This window comes from Artemia sp. Qi Xiang Cuo, chromosome 11 (genome assembly GCF_049724085.1).
Source record: "Artemia sp. Qi Xiang Cuo chromosome 11, ASM4972408v1, whole genome shotgun sequence".
NCBI classification, from domain to species: domain Eukaryota; kingdom Metazoa; phylum Arthropoda; class Branchiopoda; order Anostraca; family Artemiidae; genus Artemia; species Artemia sp. Qi Xiang Cuo.
In genome coordinates this window covers 69,840,127-69,857,474 of record NC_142804.1, presented here as the reverse complement: position 1 = coordinate 69,857,474, position 17,348 = coordinate 69,840,127, and the positions used below count along the sequence as shown (strand labels likewise).

Here is a 17,348-nt window from a genome sequence, read left to right as displayed (position 1 = left end):
GCTAAGTTTATTACTAAAGCCTAAATTAAAAACGTGAATTATGTTTATTTTGTTTTTTTGTCTCGTTCTTTATTTTGCCTTATTGTTGGACCATAGATGAAAGAACTGTTTTTGCCGAAAGGCAACAATCGGTATAATGTTTCCTTTTTTTAAATTAACCTTTGCTTACTAACCTCTATTTAATCTCATTCACCTTTTCAACTTCTATTTCATCCTTAGCTGTCTTATGTCAATAAAAATAGTTTTTTTTAGAAAATTGTTTTGTTTCAGAAATCCTTTGTTCAATCCAATCAAACTTTTCATTACAATTCAAATGTTGAATAAACTCAAAATTAATTCCGAATTTTTCTTGTTTTGCCGAGCAGTGTCGTGCTGTCAGTGGCGCTAGTATTTTTGTCAAGTGAGTGCCTGCATTTCGAAATCAGTAGATTTTTATAGAAAATGAAAACATATATTGAATTTTTAATATATTCAATATATATTAATAGGTCTAAATTGGCTTTAGATTTTTAATTGAAATAAAAATTTTGAATAAGCTAAAATTAATTTTGACATTTTTTAATTCTTCTTGTTTTGCAACGCTGCACTGTCAACGGCGCTAGTATTTTTGGCAAGAGAATGTTTAAAGTTCGAAGTCACTAGGTTTTTATAGAAGGTGAGAGCAGACTGAATTTTGAAATTGGACAATCTGAAAATCTGCCTGCTTGTTTTGCTTTGCAACGCTGCATTGTCGACGGCGCTAATGTTTTTGCCAGGAGAGTGTTTACAGTTCGAAGTCACCAGGTCCTTGTAGAAAATGACGGGATAAAGTAAGAATTGAAAATCTGCCTCCTTTCAGAAAGTTCCCGGGTGGACTCCAATAGGCTTTAACTCTTCAATGGGGTTCAAATTTATATAAACTAGAATTAATGTCAAGTGTTTCTTGTTTTGCTGTGCAGCGCTACACTATCAGCATCGCCAGAACTTTTGCCAAATAGGTGTTCACCGTTGGGATGTACAAGGTTTTCACAGGAAATGATGGCAAATAGGATTTTGAATTTGTAACTTAAAAATGACACGCATAAGCTTTGTAAGACTTAATTTATAGATAGAGCCTGATTGCTAGCATGTATTTTATGAAACTTCTAACATAGTATTTTAGTATAACTTAGTATAATTATATTTAATTTACTTAGAATAATACTTTTATATTAGATAATAATTTTAGCTCAAAACTGGGCCAGTGCCAATTCGTTTTACATTTCTGCATGAATTCTGTTGAATATCTCCGCAGAAAACTCAAAAGTAAAATCACTTTTAAGTTAACGTCAAAACATTACATTAGGAAAACACTGATGCTCAAAGCTCAACGCTTATAAGAGATGAAAGAGAAAATCAGGAAAATTATGTTAAAAGAAATCATTACACCTATGCAAACTATTTTTTCTTATTATCTTTTATTAGCAAGGCCGTACCCAGTATTTTTTTTCGGAGGGGGTTTTACTCCGAAAAAAATTCGGGGGGGGGGAGGTATTACACACAAAAAAAACTTAAAAAACGCATACAAAATTTGTTTATGTCCATTTTTGTTACGTTTTTACGAGTCAGACAAACATTTCGGGGGGAGGGGGTGTTCAAATCCCCCTAACTCCCCCTCTAGGTACGGCCTTGCTTATTATTACAGTCTTTATGTTAATTTTGGATGGAAGACTACGATTCTAGACCGAAATCACCAGGTTAGGTTATTCGTGCACTGAGCCAGAAAACGTTATTTTCCAGGGCCTTGATGACGCATGCGTCCGTTCCTGACTTTCAGCGTCAACAGCTCGGTATTGGTGACAATCTAATCCGTTTGTCAGTTGGTCTAGAAGACGCTGACGAGCTTATTGCAGATTTGGATGTAGCCATTAAAGCCTCTGCTGCCTAAAAAATGTGAGTCCATTAAGCGTTTCACAATCAGTGGTGAATCTAAGATTTTCAGGAGGAGGGTTGAATCATTCTGTTTTGGCCACCTGATTCATAGCAATTTAACTGACAATTTAAAAAGAAGGAAATTCCACCTAAGCCAGGGGAGGAAGGTCAACATTTCTATATAAGTGAAAGTAAAACTTTGCGCACGCCAAAGGAATGTCTGACCAAAACTTGTTACCTATAAGGTAGTAACTTTGAGAAACACAAATTCTAAGGTTCTTCTTCATTAAAACCTTGAAGTACAAAGCCCATCAAAATCAAAATATTTTCATTTTGATGTACCCCACCCCCCCCCCCCCCTGGACCCATATTAAGTATAACAGAAAACCGCGAGCCTATGAGATTTTGCTTTTTGTTGTTTCAAAACTATGAAGCTATAAGGTAATTTTTTTTTCGTCACTGTTGTCACGTTTAACCTTGAAAATATGGTAACCCCGAAAAACCGGGGCTTTTTGGGGTAACAAAAAACCTTGAATTTGACAACGCTTTTCGTTCGTAAAAATTAAAACATTTCTTAGTTTCCAAAGAAATGTCACATCTTCTTAAGCTATTTGGTGCCATAGTTTTTATCTTATTTTTGCTGATTTTTTACTTTTTTTTCTTTTTTTATATTTGGTGTTATATTTAACGAGCTCTGTTACCCCCTGTGCGAGGTTTTCGCTGAGAAATGTGTTTTCCATTTGAATTTTTTGAGCAAGATGCTCAAAAATTTAGTCCAAAACTCAGACAAAATAAACCCTTGTAGTGAATTCAGAAGAAACGGAAGAACTTGAATTATATACTTTTAGTATATTTATTATGTATTTATTATTTAATTATTTTTATATTTTTGTATATATATTTTTTATGTTTCAAGCACAATTCTCAGCTCACTATTGTCGATGAGCTAGCATTTGTTCAGTTGATGAAGAGACAGAATGGTTTACTCAAAAGATAGATCTAGCAATATAATTTTTTAATGTTGTTTTTTTCTCTTGTGAAAGCTATAAAATAAAAATAAAATACTAAAAAATATTGATAAGTGACTATTCAGCCTTTGTTTAGAATTAAAATTTGAAATGTTTTCAGAATATGTGAAAATTAAAGAATATTCCCACCTTTTTCCTTTTTTTCTCAAAACTAGATTGCTAATATTCTTTATTTATATTACTAATATTATAAATAGATATTTTATATTACATATTATTACATAACAATAGAAAAGTGGTGAGAGATGGAAAGTCTTTAAAAATTACTATTTAGGCATAGAGAATCTTTGCCTGTATAATTCCGGTATTGTTTTTCAATCTGTAATTTTGGCCCGCCTTTCTAGCCAAACCTATAGTTTCTTATTTTTGATGCTGGTATCCAAATAATAAAAATGGAATTTAAAAAAAGGAAATAAAAAGATGAGCTATAGATCTTCAAGGAGACTTCTGAGTTGTACAGAATTCGATATTTTCCTCATCTCAGTACTTAACTTCCTTCATAACCCTAATTTCCCTTTTTTCCTTTTTTCCTTCTCCTTCCCGGTATTCAATTATCATTCTTCACTATCTTCAAGCTTATTATTCTTTTTTTCCGGTAGAGAGTATTTGACCGTGGGGCGATTGATGTATAGTTTAATTATGTATTTTCAGCTTCATATAGACTTATATATAGACTTTATAGACAGAGGGACTATCTAAGTATAATTCTTAGGCTGTCGTTTGTCAAACAGTAAACTCGCGAAAAATTGGGAAGACTAAAATTTTTGATGACTCAGCCACTTCTCAATTATTAGTCTAAGAATGAAAATTTGGTCGACTTACCCTCTCCGCTTGCTAAAACCACACTGTTCTTCTCTTGTGACTTCATCTACAGCATTTTTAAGCCTAAAACGTATCATCATACTAATCTATTTGCTTCTTACATAAACGAGACTTATAATGCCTTTGCAGTTATCACACTCACTCTTATCACCTTTCTTTCAGATGGGTTTATTTGAAATTTTTCTAAAATCGCTAGGTACTTCCCATTTTTCAAAAATTATATCCATAATCTACATTTTTTATCCCTAACTTCACAACCACCATGTTTAAAAAAAACTGATTTTGCCTACTATCTGGACCTTCTTATTTTCAAAACCTTTTAGCACTGCTACGACTTCTTACAAAAATTAAGATAGAAAAATGGGTTTAATTTCAATGAAGCAGTGACAAAGAACGAAAAAAATAACAAAACATTCATTAATAAAAAAAATCAAAGTAATTTAACTCCACATCCGGGAGCCTTTGTCAACGGGGAAAAAAAAGAAAAAAAGAGAGAAAAATATTGTTAAATCATCTAAAGAAAAAGACAAAAAACTCTCTTGTGTGTTGTTTTTTGTCTTTGATTGGAGCTTTTGACGGAGCAGAAACCCCAATCCATCTCATAGCACCGGAACAGTTCTAACCTTTTGTACCCAGCGTATCCTCGTTAGGGCATTCGTCAGAGATTTTTTTTTATAGTATAATACAAACGATATTTTACTTTAAAATTTAAAAATTTAATACGATTATTATTTACATCAATGAAAAATTCTGAAAATTCAAGTGCATATAATTAAATCGCATCGTGGGCACCATTAAAATGCTTTTAGGGCCCTCAATGGATTACTGGGAGTATCTTTGACATTGCTTGTCTTTAGCATTTCTAGTCCTGTAATGACTTTCAACTGTTTGAATGCAAAGTTTATGCATGGCTGTCCTAAAAAGTGGAATCCAGTTGTCCAGTGAAGGTCACACATCTATCCCTCCTTCTTTTCCCTCTCCACAAACATGAGTATTTTTAAGGGTTTTTCTATAATTTCCTTCACTTTCCACATAATTCATTATTTTTTATTGTTGTTTTTCTTTTTAAATCCAGTTTTTTTTTTTTTTTTTTTTTTTTTTTTTTTTTTTTTTTTTTTTTTTTTTTTTTAATCCAGTTTTTGCTTAGAATTTTCGACTTTTTTGTGTACCGAAAGCTTCAAAAATCTATAAAAAATTTTACTTATAAGATTCCTCCCAATATATGAGGAGGTTACCCCCTCCCCCCCCCCTTAATATTTTACTTTTTGTCCCAGTTCTTTAAGAACGACTCCTGAAACACAAGGGCCGCTTTTCTGTCGTCCAATTTATTTTCGCATAGCATATTAAAAACTCCTTATTATAACTTGGAACTCCTAGAGATGCATCCTTTCTATTTTAACCCCCCCCCCCCCCCATAAATCCCATTATTCTTATAAATTTGTATAATCTCTATCTGGGCTTCTGAACAAGGGGGACTGATTTTCACTTGATTGGTTGCAATTCCTTTTTTCCTTTTGTTAATTGTTTTTGTTCTTTTCTGGTTATTATCGGCATTTAGCTTGCCTAGTTTGACGCATATAAAGATATTAGCGATCTCTTTTTTTTTTTTGATACTTTTGATAATAATAATAAAAACAATAATTATTTTTAAATATATGTAATAGGATCATGTTTTATTCAGATGAAAATTTGTGAAATTCAAGCACGTGTAATGGAATCACATCGTGGGCTATTTAAATGCTTTTGGGTCCCCTTCCCCCTATGGACTGTGGGTAGTATCTCTGACATTCCTTGTCTTCTTTATTTTACTACTACTACTACTAACAACTCACCGCAGCACCAATCAGCCTGAGGCCAACACACCTGTGCACGCTCCTCCTCCACCCCAATCTATTCAAAGCCTCTCTTTTTACATCCTCCCAGGAAGTTCGAATTTCCTTTGAATCTTTTTTTTTATGACGTTTTTCCACCCCATAAGGGGTGAAGGGACAACCTGCTTTCCGTTTAGCCCTAGACGGTTGGCCGAAAAGGACAATTTTCGGCAACCTGTCATTCTTCATCCCCACAACGTGCCCTAGCCATCTCAAACTTTCTTTCATTACGGCCCTTCTTTATTTTGAGTCCTGTAAATAATTTCAATTCTTAAGAGGTCACAATTTATGCATGGTTATCTCAAAAAGTCAACTTTCCGACGAAGATTGGATACATATCGTTTCCCCCATACCCTACCCCCTTCTAAACCTGGATATTTTACAGATCTTCCTATATTTACCTATTATTGTCCATGTAATTCTTGAATGTTAGCACTTTTAAGGTTTATTGTTGTTACTCTTTGTAAATGTAATTTTTGTATACGATTTTTACATTTCGACGTACTTGAATCTTCAAAAACTATAAAATATGTGCTTATAACCCAAAATCCACTCAATAAGAAGTCTTAATTTTTTTAGAATAATTATTGTAATAATAATTATTTAAAAGAATTTAATATGACCACTGTTTTATTAAGATGAAAATGTATGAATTTCGAGTACATATTATTAAATGACATCGTGGGCCTCATTTAATGGGGCCCCTTCTGGATTGTCGGCAGTATCTTTGTCATCGCTTGTCTTGAGCACTCCAGTCTTCTTTATTTTAGTGCTGTAAATAATTTCAACTCTTGTGGTGCAAAGTTTAAGCAGGATTGTTTTAAATAAAAATGGAAACTGTGTGGCTAAAATTAAAAATGGACAAGTTTTTGGCATGAACTTTTCATGACAGAGCTAATTTAATTTCAACTTATGGTATTTATTTTATGAAATTTTTGACATTTTTATAGATGTCAATTTGATTATCCTTTTGAGAGAGAGGCAAAACTGAAGGAAGATGTCTTTTTCTTCGGGAGAAATTTTCCTTGTGGGCACGTGTATTATAGCTTTTTGAAGTTTAGGGTCGAGTCATGAGATCCCTTTCCCTCCTCACATTGATGATCCTGTTTTCTTTACCTACTAATATAGCTTTCTTTTTAATTTTCAGATTTATTATCTTTGAAGTTATTGCCCAAGGGATTTGTTATGTGTGGTCTTCATCTATGCTTTGGAAGTAAAAGTAATTGATACCAGTTTTGTTAAGTCAATATTAAACAGTTAAAGAAAATGGTTATTATTAATTCTCTTATAATCTCTAGGCTAAACGAGAAGAATCAATTAATTTCGTCTTTCTGTTTAGTCTAGCACGCTAGACTTCAAATTCCTTGTCCGCGAGGACTCGGACTCGACTCCTGATGTTGCTGGTTGTTGCTGGTGGTTTGGAACAGGGGTCAGCGGAGTGACTGTAAGCTCAGCCAAAATCGACCCAGCTCTAAATGGGTACCTGGAGAAATCTGGGGAAGCTAAACAGGAAGGGTGCATAAAAGTACAGGATGGCTGGTCCCGACCCTCCGTTGCGGTTCCTGGCTGAATAGCCTAAAACGGAGATCAGCACCGCCTGTAGGAACTGAAAAGTCCAATGCCGTATTCTTTACCCTTTTTTACCTTTGTTTCGTACTAACTAATAGCATTTGTTGGTATTTTCTTGTATTTTTTAATACCTGTCAGTAAAATTAATTGGTCCCAGTCTTGTTAACAGTTTCGTTAAGTCAATATCAAAATAATAAAAAAAAGCCTGTGATAACGAAAAGAATTTTGGTTAACCCCATCTATTTGTTTTGTTTGCATTGTTGAATAAATAACATGCAGGTGGATAGGTCTTATATCAATTACAGCGAGTCCGTTTTTCAATTCAACCAGGAGTCCTGGTTGAACTTCCTTGAAGTAATGATGCTAGGGCTGTTTTAAAAATATTTTAGTTCAACGTTATGATTTCTTTTATATTTTTTTTTACTTCATTTGTTTTTGCTGAGGATGGCCCTTGGATATAGGGTCGAAATATTCATTTAAAGTTGCCTTCTACTGTCTCATATAAAAAATTTGCCTATTGTTCTACTTGTTTGTTTATGATGGAAAGGCAGTGTGGTCTTTGTCGCTATTAACTTAGATGTAAATCAATTAACAGAGAAATAGAGCGCTAATTTGATTAGAATATATACAAATGAATTGCAGATTTCGCAATAGTAAGTAGACTATCTTCTCTAGTCGCTATGGCATTGCTTACTTTTTACGTATCTTTTAGTATATGATCAGTTTGATAAATAAATTAGTATCACAAAAGAACTGAAAAAAATATATAGTAAGTAGATATATTTTATAATTATATATAATAAAGAAGAACAAATTTCGCATAAATAAATAATATAAACACATAAAGGAAAAAAAAGGATATAAATAAATAAAGTAAATGATAAATAAAAGAAAACAAAATGATATACAAAAAATAAAATGAGAATACATATAATGTAATATAAATCAATATGTTTAAATAAATTAATATAGTAAAGTAGGTAAAAATGTACTAATACTAAGTAGGCAGCTGTGTCCAATTACCATGGTGTGCATTTCACTGCATCCATCATCTTTACTACCCAGGTAAACGAAGCTATCCATTTAATCGATCTTCTTGTTGCCCAACATCGCCTCTTCGCCTTTGCTTATTCCCTGTCAAAGCGACTTAATCCTTTTAACCTCAATTTTCGAATCTATTCTTGCACCCTAAACTCTCAAAACTTCCAAAAAATTATTCATTTTGCTAACATTTTCATCTAGGATATTCAGGTCATCTGTAAAATCTCAGCCTAGGAGAGCTTTACCTTCCCATTTGATTCCATTCTCTCCCACAACTTTTACCATGATGCTTGGGACAAACTGCATTAATATGATCCATATACAAGGGAAAAGGACACAACCTTGGTAAACTCCTGATTCAATACCAAACCAGCTTCTCCCATAGCTTTTGATTCTATGAGATAATCTAAGTCAAAGAGAGTTTCACCTTCCCATTTGATTCTCTGATCTCCTATAGCCTTTGATTCCATTCTCTTCCATAGCCTTCGTCGCATTCCTTAGGAATACCTCTTGTCAAAATGATCTATATAGAGGTGGATGGAACACAACCCTGCTTAACTCCTGATTTGATACCAAATCAGCTACTAATCTCATTTCTTACATTAACCGCATTGTAGTGTATTGTAGTTGTATTGTAGTGTAATTTGTTATTGTATCTTTGTCTAGGCCTAGTTTTTCGAGCTTGTCTCCCCATAAGCGTATTTCAATTATATATGTATATGTTAATATTAAAATGATTGATTGATTGATTGATTGAACCGCAGCAATATTGTTTTTGCACATATCACTCATAACTTTAATGTATTTACCTGGTATACAATACAAGGATAGGACCTTCACTTAAGCTCTTCCTTCGGATGAATCAAAGGCATGTTCATGATCTAAAGCTGAGGACTAAAAGGGTCTAATGTTTCAGGCACCTCAAAATTATTAATGTAAGAGTGACAATTTTATCTTCACTTTCTAAATCCATACTGCTCTTTTCTTAAAACTTTATCAACAGCATCTCTTTGTCTAATATGCATCGTCATACTAAGTAACATACTTCCTACGGAAACGAAGCTAATACATCTATATTTGCCTCACTCACTCTTATCACCTTTTTCGTCAATCTCGCAGACCACATTGTATACCTGGGCCTTCCAATCGGCCACACATGCCGTTTGCTGATATCTCACGTTGAGCGTAAAATTATTATTTCATACGCCGAAATTGTAAAAAGTAAACTGCGCTTCAACCATCACCTTCTAGCGTTCATATACAACACCGTAGTCCTTCCACATCTGGTTTACATTGCTCCATTCTAGAATTTGTTTACAGTTACAGAGAAAAAGGTCTTACGTTCAATCTTGTTCAGATTTGCCAAGTATCTTCTACGTTTGCCTCCTTGGACACGAAACCGAAAATTACCCATATCTATAATTTCGTAGACCCAAATATGAGTATTAACAAATAATCATTTCATTTTAAAAGGATTTTTCATCACCTATGGTCGTAAATTGGTTCGCAATAGATTATTTATATTAATGAAAAGTATATAATAAACAGTTTTTTTTTTATTATGTATGTGAATTTTCAATTGTGTGTTTTGTCCTTTTGTTGTTTTATCTTTAGTGATTACTCTGTATTAAGTTTCTTTTTTTGATGGGCAGTAAATGAAGAATAATAATAAGTGGGATTTAAAAGGTTTTTCTAAAATCCCTTGTTACTACATTTCGCACTATAAATACAACCTTTCAAACTTTAATCAGTATCAATTGTATTAAATGTTGAATATGTTTAAAATATTAAAAGAAAAAGATTTTTTCATTTGTTAGAATCCCATGTCAGGGGACAAATTTACTTTTGTCGGACAGTTGCATTATTATTGATCCACCTTGAATGGTATAATATTTTGAATTGTATATGTTTGCAGTGTTTCGATTATTATGATTAATTCAAAAGTTTCAAAACTTTCAAACATCTTGAAAAGTTTTCAGATGTGATATTTCTTCTTATATGGTTCGCGTTTTCATATTATATTTTTGTACGTCTTGTTCCAGATTTCTTCTTCTTCCGTTGCTAAGGGTTTCTGATGCGAAATCAAAATATTTGAGTATTAATATATTCAATCTATGGTTTTGATTGAAAGTTTAACCTATTTTTATGCATTTCTATGCTTTCATTTTGTTTATGAACCCATAATTAAATTGGTTTTGAACTGACTAATATTCCTGTTAATGGAATAAACCTCTTAGTTCTTTCCACATATTGTAAAAACATAAGTGAAGATAAGATGAACAATATGCCTTAATATCTGGTGGGTAACGAAAAGACTGACCTGGTGGGCAGCTTCACTTACCTTGGTAGTATTATTAGTAAAGACGGTGGGAGCGTTGAAGATGTTAAAAGTAGAATAGCCAAGGCTCATGGTGCTTTTTGAAAGTCAAAAAAAGTTTGGAAGCATAGGAAGATTAGCCGGCGTACTAAAATTAGGATATTAGAAGTTACAAGGATGACAGTGGTCAAATATGGCTCTGGAGCATGGGCGCTCCGAAAAGCAGATGAAGATTGGCTAGATGTTTTCCAGAGAAATTGCTTATGGATTGTTCTGGGTACCCGGCTGACTGACCGTATTTCAAACAGTAGGCTGTACGAAAAGTGTGGTTCAATCCCGCTTTCTAGGGCTATAATGAAAGAAAGGTTGAGGTGGCTAGGGCACGTTGTGCGGATGAAGGATGGCAGATTGCCGAACTTTGTTCTTTTCTGCAAACCGTCTAGGGCTAAACAGAAAACAAGCCGTCCGCTTCTGCTGTGGGAGGATGTCATAAATAAAGATTTAAAGGGAATAAGAACTTTCTGGGAGGGTGTAAAAAGGGAGGCTTTGAATAGATTGGGATGGAGGAGGAGCGTGCGTAGGCGTGTTGGCCTCAGGCGACTTGGTGCTGCGATTAGTTGTTAGTAGTAGTAGTAAATATCTCTAATTTGAACGAAACAAGGAAGATGTCATGGAATATTTATTTTAATAAATACATATTTATTAATTTAGATTTAGTTATTTAGTCGTTATAAAAATTCTATGTTGTGTTTTGCGCGATACTTGTTTGTTATGATTCTGTGCATGTTCTTATGCATAGATAAATACAACCAAATACAACAAGGTAAACCTCTAATTTCTTGAAACTAAAATAAAAATAGATGACTTTATCCCCTTTTGTAGCTAAAGGGAAGAATTATCTACAAGAGCGAAATTATATTGGATGTTTTTGGAAATTCATAACGGGTTCTTTATATACTACTTGCATTTTAAACTTTGTCCCAAAAAATTAATGTTAGTCTAGGTACTAAGATAAACGGTCTTTTATCAGGATTACTGCAATTGGACTTGAAAATCTTGTGTTGAAGTGCAGGGGCTCAAACTGGATTTTAATTCGCGTCTGATTTTAAGTGGCAACGATTTCAAAACATCAGAATGGTGTTTCTGTGTTCTTCAAAAAGAAATGTATATCGGTGAAAGAAACTTTTAGGAATTGATGCCGAGTCTAAACTGACCTGGGAGAGCATTTTGAGGAACATACCTCCACTGAGCATATGCCTTTGACTCAATTCGACAAAATGTATGTTAGGAAAGTGAAGCTTCCGTATACAAATTAACAGCACAAATAATGTCAAACGAAATTGATGATGCTTGCATATTTGCTAAGTTCATAAAGTTTAAAACGTTAATAAAATTTCATAACATTTATGATAATCTACAACGTTGAACAGGATTTAAAGGAATGTGTTTTAAATTTTAAATTAAAGACTTAGAGTCCAGTCGTTGAAATTTTGTGAAGTAACGTTTAAAACGTTAATAACTTTTCATAACATTTATGATAATTTACAATGTTGGACAGGATTTATAAAAGTATGTTTTAGATTTAGATTAAAGATTTAAAGTCCAATCGTTGAATTTTGTAATTTATAACTTCGATTCAGCTGAAAAGCTGAATTTTGTGAACTTGTATGGTAATTGGGAAAATACAATACATTTATCAGAGCATTTTACAGAGCTGCAAGTACCACACGGCCTGGTAATCACTGATAATTAAAAAAAAAATCGTGCATGTATGATCTTAGGATTACGGTCATGGGTTTTAATAAGCTCCGTCCGATTTTCCTCCGATACTAAAAGCTTAGGTTTCTTTCTATACCCAAGACTTTAGACCTTAGATCCTCTTGTGCCGCCTTTTGCCCTAGTGCATGCACTAAGAGCCGCCAGTCCTCCCGCATGTGCGCCGCCGCCCAAACATCTTCACATTGGGGTTGGATCACCGTGTGAATGTCGGACAGGGTCCGTTGATAAGTGCGACGCAAGGTCGACTTCTTCTGCGGTTTCTTTGAGGTTGCCATTCCAAGATCTATCTTGGGATCCTATCGTCCTTAATACGTATCATGTGCCCAATGTATCGCCACCTTCGTTGCCGAATGACGTCTGTAACATTGGGCTGGCCTGATATAGTTTGGACTGTCTGGTTTGTGATCTCTCCAGTCGATATTCAGATTTTTTTTATACAGGCTTCACGGCTCCATCACAAATGATGATTTGCTGCTAGTCCTGGTAATTACCTCATTTTCTAACACTGGGGTACTTGCTCTACCTTCTCTTGAACGCGTCAAGGGAAGGATTTTTCGGGATTAGCTCTTCCGGCAATCTATTCTGTGTGGCAACCGATCGCCGGGTGAAACTCGTTTTCAGATATTCTTGGCGGGGAGTACCCTGCTCAAGGTAGTCCTGACGAGCTGCATTTCGGTGAGTTGATAGCAAGAGCTTTGCTTTATCAGGAATGAGCTTCGATAGCTTCTCTGATGGATGGTTATACAAGTACTTGTAGAAAACTAACATGGACGCCACATCGAAACGTTCCTGGATCAACTGTGAGGTTTTAGTTTTCGTGTTGCCAGAAGTTCCTGCACGAACTGCTCTATTTTGAATATTTTGGAACGGAGCGATATGGCTTTTTGGTACACCAACGAAGTGAGGACATGCATATTCCATGACAAGTCTGATGCACGAATTGAAAAGTGGCAAATAGAATCATCAGGGAGGAGACTTTTAAGTCTTAGGATAAATCCTAATTTCTTGTTGCAAGAGGATCTAATTTTACTGCGATGCTTAGTCCATGAGAAATCCGAAGAAAAATTAACTCCAAGTAGGTGCAGTGCATCAACTCGTGTTATTACCTCTCCTTTGAAGACGAAGTCAGGATGAGCCCTCATTTTACGTGTCTTAGAAATTAGTAGCTCTTTCGTTTTCGATGTGTTAAAACTTACAAGCCATGCATCTATACGCGCCTCATTTTCACCAGATCAGCCTGAAGCTCCTTGTGGTGTTCACTGGGATCTTCGTCTTTTGCAATTGATGTTTTTGTCGTTGTGTCATCCACAAAGTCGTGAGGTTTTTTCACAAGGTTGTCCCCTAGGTCGTTCATGAACACCAAGAAAAGAGTTGGCCCAAGAATACTTCCTTTGGTACTCCTGATAAAACTGGGCGTTCTTTTGATATGAAGCCACTGAGGACAACTTGCAACGATCATTGACGAAGAAAGTCAGGAAGCACGTCAAATAGTCGACCATGAATTCCATAGGGTTTCAGTTTACAAAGAAGTCCCTTGTGCCATACACGATTAAAGGCCTTTGTAATGTCAATTGAGAGAAGGCGAATATCTTGTCCCTGAGAAAGGAGCTCAACCTACTCTTGATACTGTGCAATCAGACAGTCTAACGTGGACCGTTTTCTGCGAAAACCGTATTGCGTGTCTGCCAACAACAGATGTGACTCAAGGTATTGGTAATCTTATTAATGACGCTTTCATAAACTTTACCTACGCAGGACAGCAGACTTATTGGACGATATGATCCTACATTAGTAAGGTCAGACTCTGCCTTTGGAGCAGGGATCACATGAGCAGTTTTCCAGGCTTTCGGGAATAATCCCGCTGCAAAGAATTTTCTATAGAGAAAGGCGAGAGGACCAGCAAGTTCAGCGGCACATCTTTTAAGGATGAGATTGGGAATTTTGTCAGGTCCTGAAGCTTTATTGACATCCAGCTGGCTTAGCGTTCTGAGCACCTTCCTAGTAGTTATGTTAACGCTGGTGATTTTTGCATCTGTTCGGGCCGAAAGGGGAGAAGGGAGGCTCCGTCCTCATCAAGTTGGAAGACCTTTGAAAAGGCTTGTGTAAGAACATCTGCCTTTTCCTGGCTTGACTGGATCATCGTCCCTTCAACATGAAGCGACGGAATTGATGTTAATTTAGATGACGGTAGGGCTTCTTTGGCGACCCTCCACACCGCTTAGCAGGGGCACTTTTCAGTTTGTCTACAAATTTGTGCTTGTAATTGGCTCTAGCTTGACGTACAGCTTTAACAGACTCGTTTCGAGCGCTAATAAAAACAGCCCGGTCCTCGTCGGATTCAGTTGAACGCCATTTCTTGTGAGCCTTCTTTCTGGCCCTGATTGCCTTTCTACAACCATTATTGAACCATGGCTTATCTCGAGATGAGAATTTTACTGTTTCGATGGGACAAATTGCTCAATAGCCTCTGTAATCGCTTTTTCGAAAAGTGCCGCTGCTTTATGTGAGGCTTCTTTTAAAAATTTACTCAACGGCTTTGCCGATAGGAAGATTCGCAGACCATCACAGTTTGTGCGGTGATACTGCCTGATGATCCACCCGTGCTTTAAAGGTGGAGGTATTTTGAGATTTCCATGAGCTATAACTGCCAGATGGTTGCTGGCAAAAGGATAGCTTTCAACAATAAAGGAATCCGAATGATCAGTTAAGAAGAGATCAAGCCTGGATGATCCACGAGGGCTGATGTAAGTGTCGAATTCAACAAGTTGTTCTAGGCCGTAAGCAGGACTCAGGTCTAGCAGAGCTAAGCCCTCCACATCAGTCGTACGACTTTTCAGCCAGGGGCTATGATGAATGTTGAAGTCTCCTTGGATTATCATACATGATTTAGGGAACTTTTGCTTTACAAATTCCAAGCAATCCAGATGTTCGGTGATTTTCCTCTTTGGTGGGTTATAGAATGTACCAATAACAAACGATTTGTTTGATAGGTTTACTTTCACCCAAAAGACCTCCTTACCGCTAGGAATCGAAAGTGCCAAAAAAGGATGTTATTTTTAAGGTACGTAGCAACACTACCTCACCAAAAGTCGAGCTTCTCGGGTTTTTGCGATCCAGCCTGAGCAGAGTGTAACCAGGAATACTGATCCTACTATCAATGACGCTAGAATTCAGGTTGGTCTTGGATACACACATGACAGAAGGGTAGACCGCATTCATCATGTGCTGTAGGTGATCCAACTTGGTTCGGAGACCCCGTACATTGCAGTGGGTAACAGTAAACGTATCCGTAAGAATTGTCTTGGGGCGCGCATCTGGTTGTGTACTGGAAGGAACTCCGATCCAAGGCTGTTTTTTTCCGTTTGGAAACTTGGTAAATACCGGCTAGATGGGTAGTTGGCCCAAACAGCGGACAAAAGAACTCCTAAGACAGACTTTGCCTCATCGGATAAGGAGCGGTCATAAGACCTCATACTTGACCTCAGCAAAGGTGGTGGTGACCCCAATAGGGGCAGGAGTCGGCACCTCGCGGTACCTACCACTCTTAAGCTCTGCGGGCAGAGACGCCAACCCCTGAGTGGTTTGCGGGAGCATACCACCGCATACCCAGAATCCTCCGAAGGTAGTTGTTTTCGAAAGCAAGAAACCGTCTCTCTTGTTACTGATTTAAATTCCAGGTCTCACTACCGTAAAGAAGTACAGAAAGGACATTGCTATTAAATAGCCTCATTTTTAATTTCTTTGAATACTTTTTCGATGGCCATACTGGTTTTAGTCGCTTAAAAGCTCTACTGACTTGCTCTATCCTCAGCTGCACTTCCCGCTCGCTTGACCCTGAACTTTACACTATGTTGCCGAAGTGCCTGAACTCTACGATCTGCTCAGCAATTGAATCTATACACTTTATGGCCAGAGGGAATCAGTTGTTACCATGCTCTTTGTCTTCTGTGTGTTAATCTTGAGGCCAAGTCTGCCAGGATTTTCACCGATAGTATTGAGGAGATCCTGGAGTTTGGTTTTGTTGCTTTACATCAAGGCAATACATTCAGTAAAATCCAGGTCGGCTAGCTGTTTGGCTTCTCCAATTTGGATGCCAAACCCTGTACAATCACAAAGTATGTAGTCGACGGCGAAGACAAAGAGGACTGGAGAAAGAACACATCCCCGTTTTACACCGGACATGATACGGAAATATCTAGTATTCCTTTCATGGGTCCGAATACAGCTTTCTCTGTTTTCACATATTGCAACAATTAGGGCCATTATTTTGTCAGGAACTCCAAAGTATCGCAGGATTTTCCATGGCGAAACTTGATTGATGAGTCGAAGGCTTCCTCGAAGTCCACGAAAAGCAGATACATCTTTCTCGCCATTCATTGCACTCCTCAATCATCATCTGTAGTGTGTAGATGAGATCCATGCAAGAACGGGATGGCTGGAAACTGTGCATTTCGTCCCACGGGTGTTTATCGAGGACTGTCTGGATGCGCCGCAGAATAATTTGTGAGAACAGTTTGCCCGGAATAGATAGGATTTTACCCGGGCTGCTGCCCCTCCAGCTGTCATATTTTGTCGCCTCTACTTTATTGAAAAGTTTGATGAGCGTACTTTTTCTCCAGTCGTTGGGCACCTTTTCAGACTTCAAGATACTAGCAAAAAGTGTAAGCCACACATATATACAGGTATTTAGTTATGTATTTATCATCTTCGCTGTTATTCTGTCAGTTCCTGCTGCTCTGCCATTCTTCAGCTTGCGGGCTGCCTGTTGAACTTCTACATCACAATGTTCTTCAATGCTGATTTGAAGGTCCAAAAAGGGAGTTGCAGGGTTTTCTGGTGGATCCAAAGGGTGGGGTCTGTTCAGAATCTTATCGAAATGTAAGACCCATACTACGGAAATTTCTGACTGGTCTGAGACAGTTTTGCCATTTGCATCTTTAACTGGTCCGTTTGTGTTTCGGCATTTCCCCACAATTTCGTTGGTAATCTGGTATACGGCTCTGAAGTAACCACATTTCATCGCTTCCTCCC

The 17,348-nt window shown here is 36.6% G+C and overlaps 1 protein-coding gene across 2 annotated transcripts in view; it reads left to right on the top strand.

Moving 5' to 3' along the window:
- The window catches only part of Cth (Cystathionine gamma-lyase), a 59,021-nt gene extending 52,143 nt beyond the window's left edge, over positions 1-6,878 (top strand). For both annotated transcript variants that reach the window (XM_089096994.1, XM_089096995.1), the window contains exons 9-10: positions 1,759-1,911; positions 6,759-6,878. In XM_089096994.1, the coding sequence (XP_088953120.1) occupies positions 1,759-1,906 (148 nt within the window). In that variant the 3' untranslated portion in view covers positions 1,907-1,911; positions 6,759-6,878. The remainder of the gene's footprint in view (positions 1-1,758; positions 1,912-6,758) is intronic.
- Positions 6,879-17,348: the final 10,470 nt, after the last annotated feature.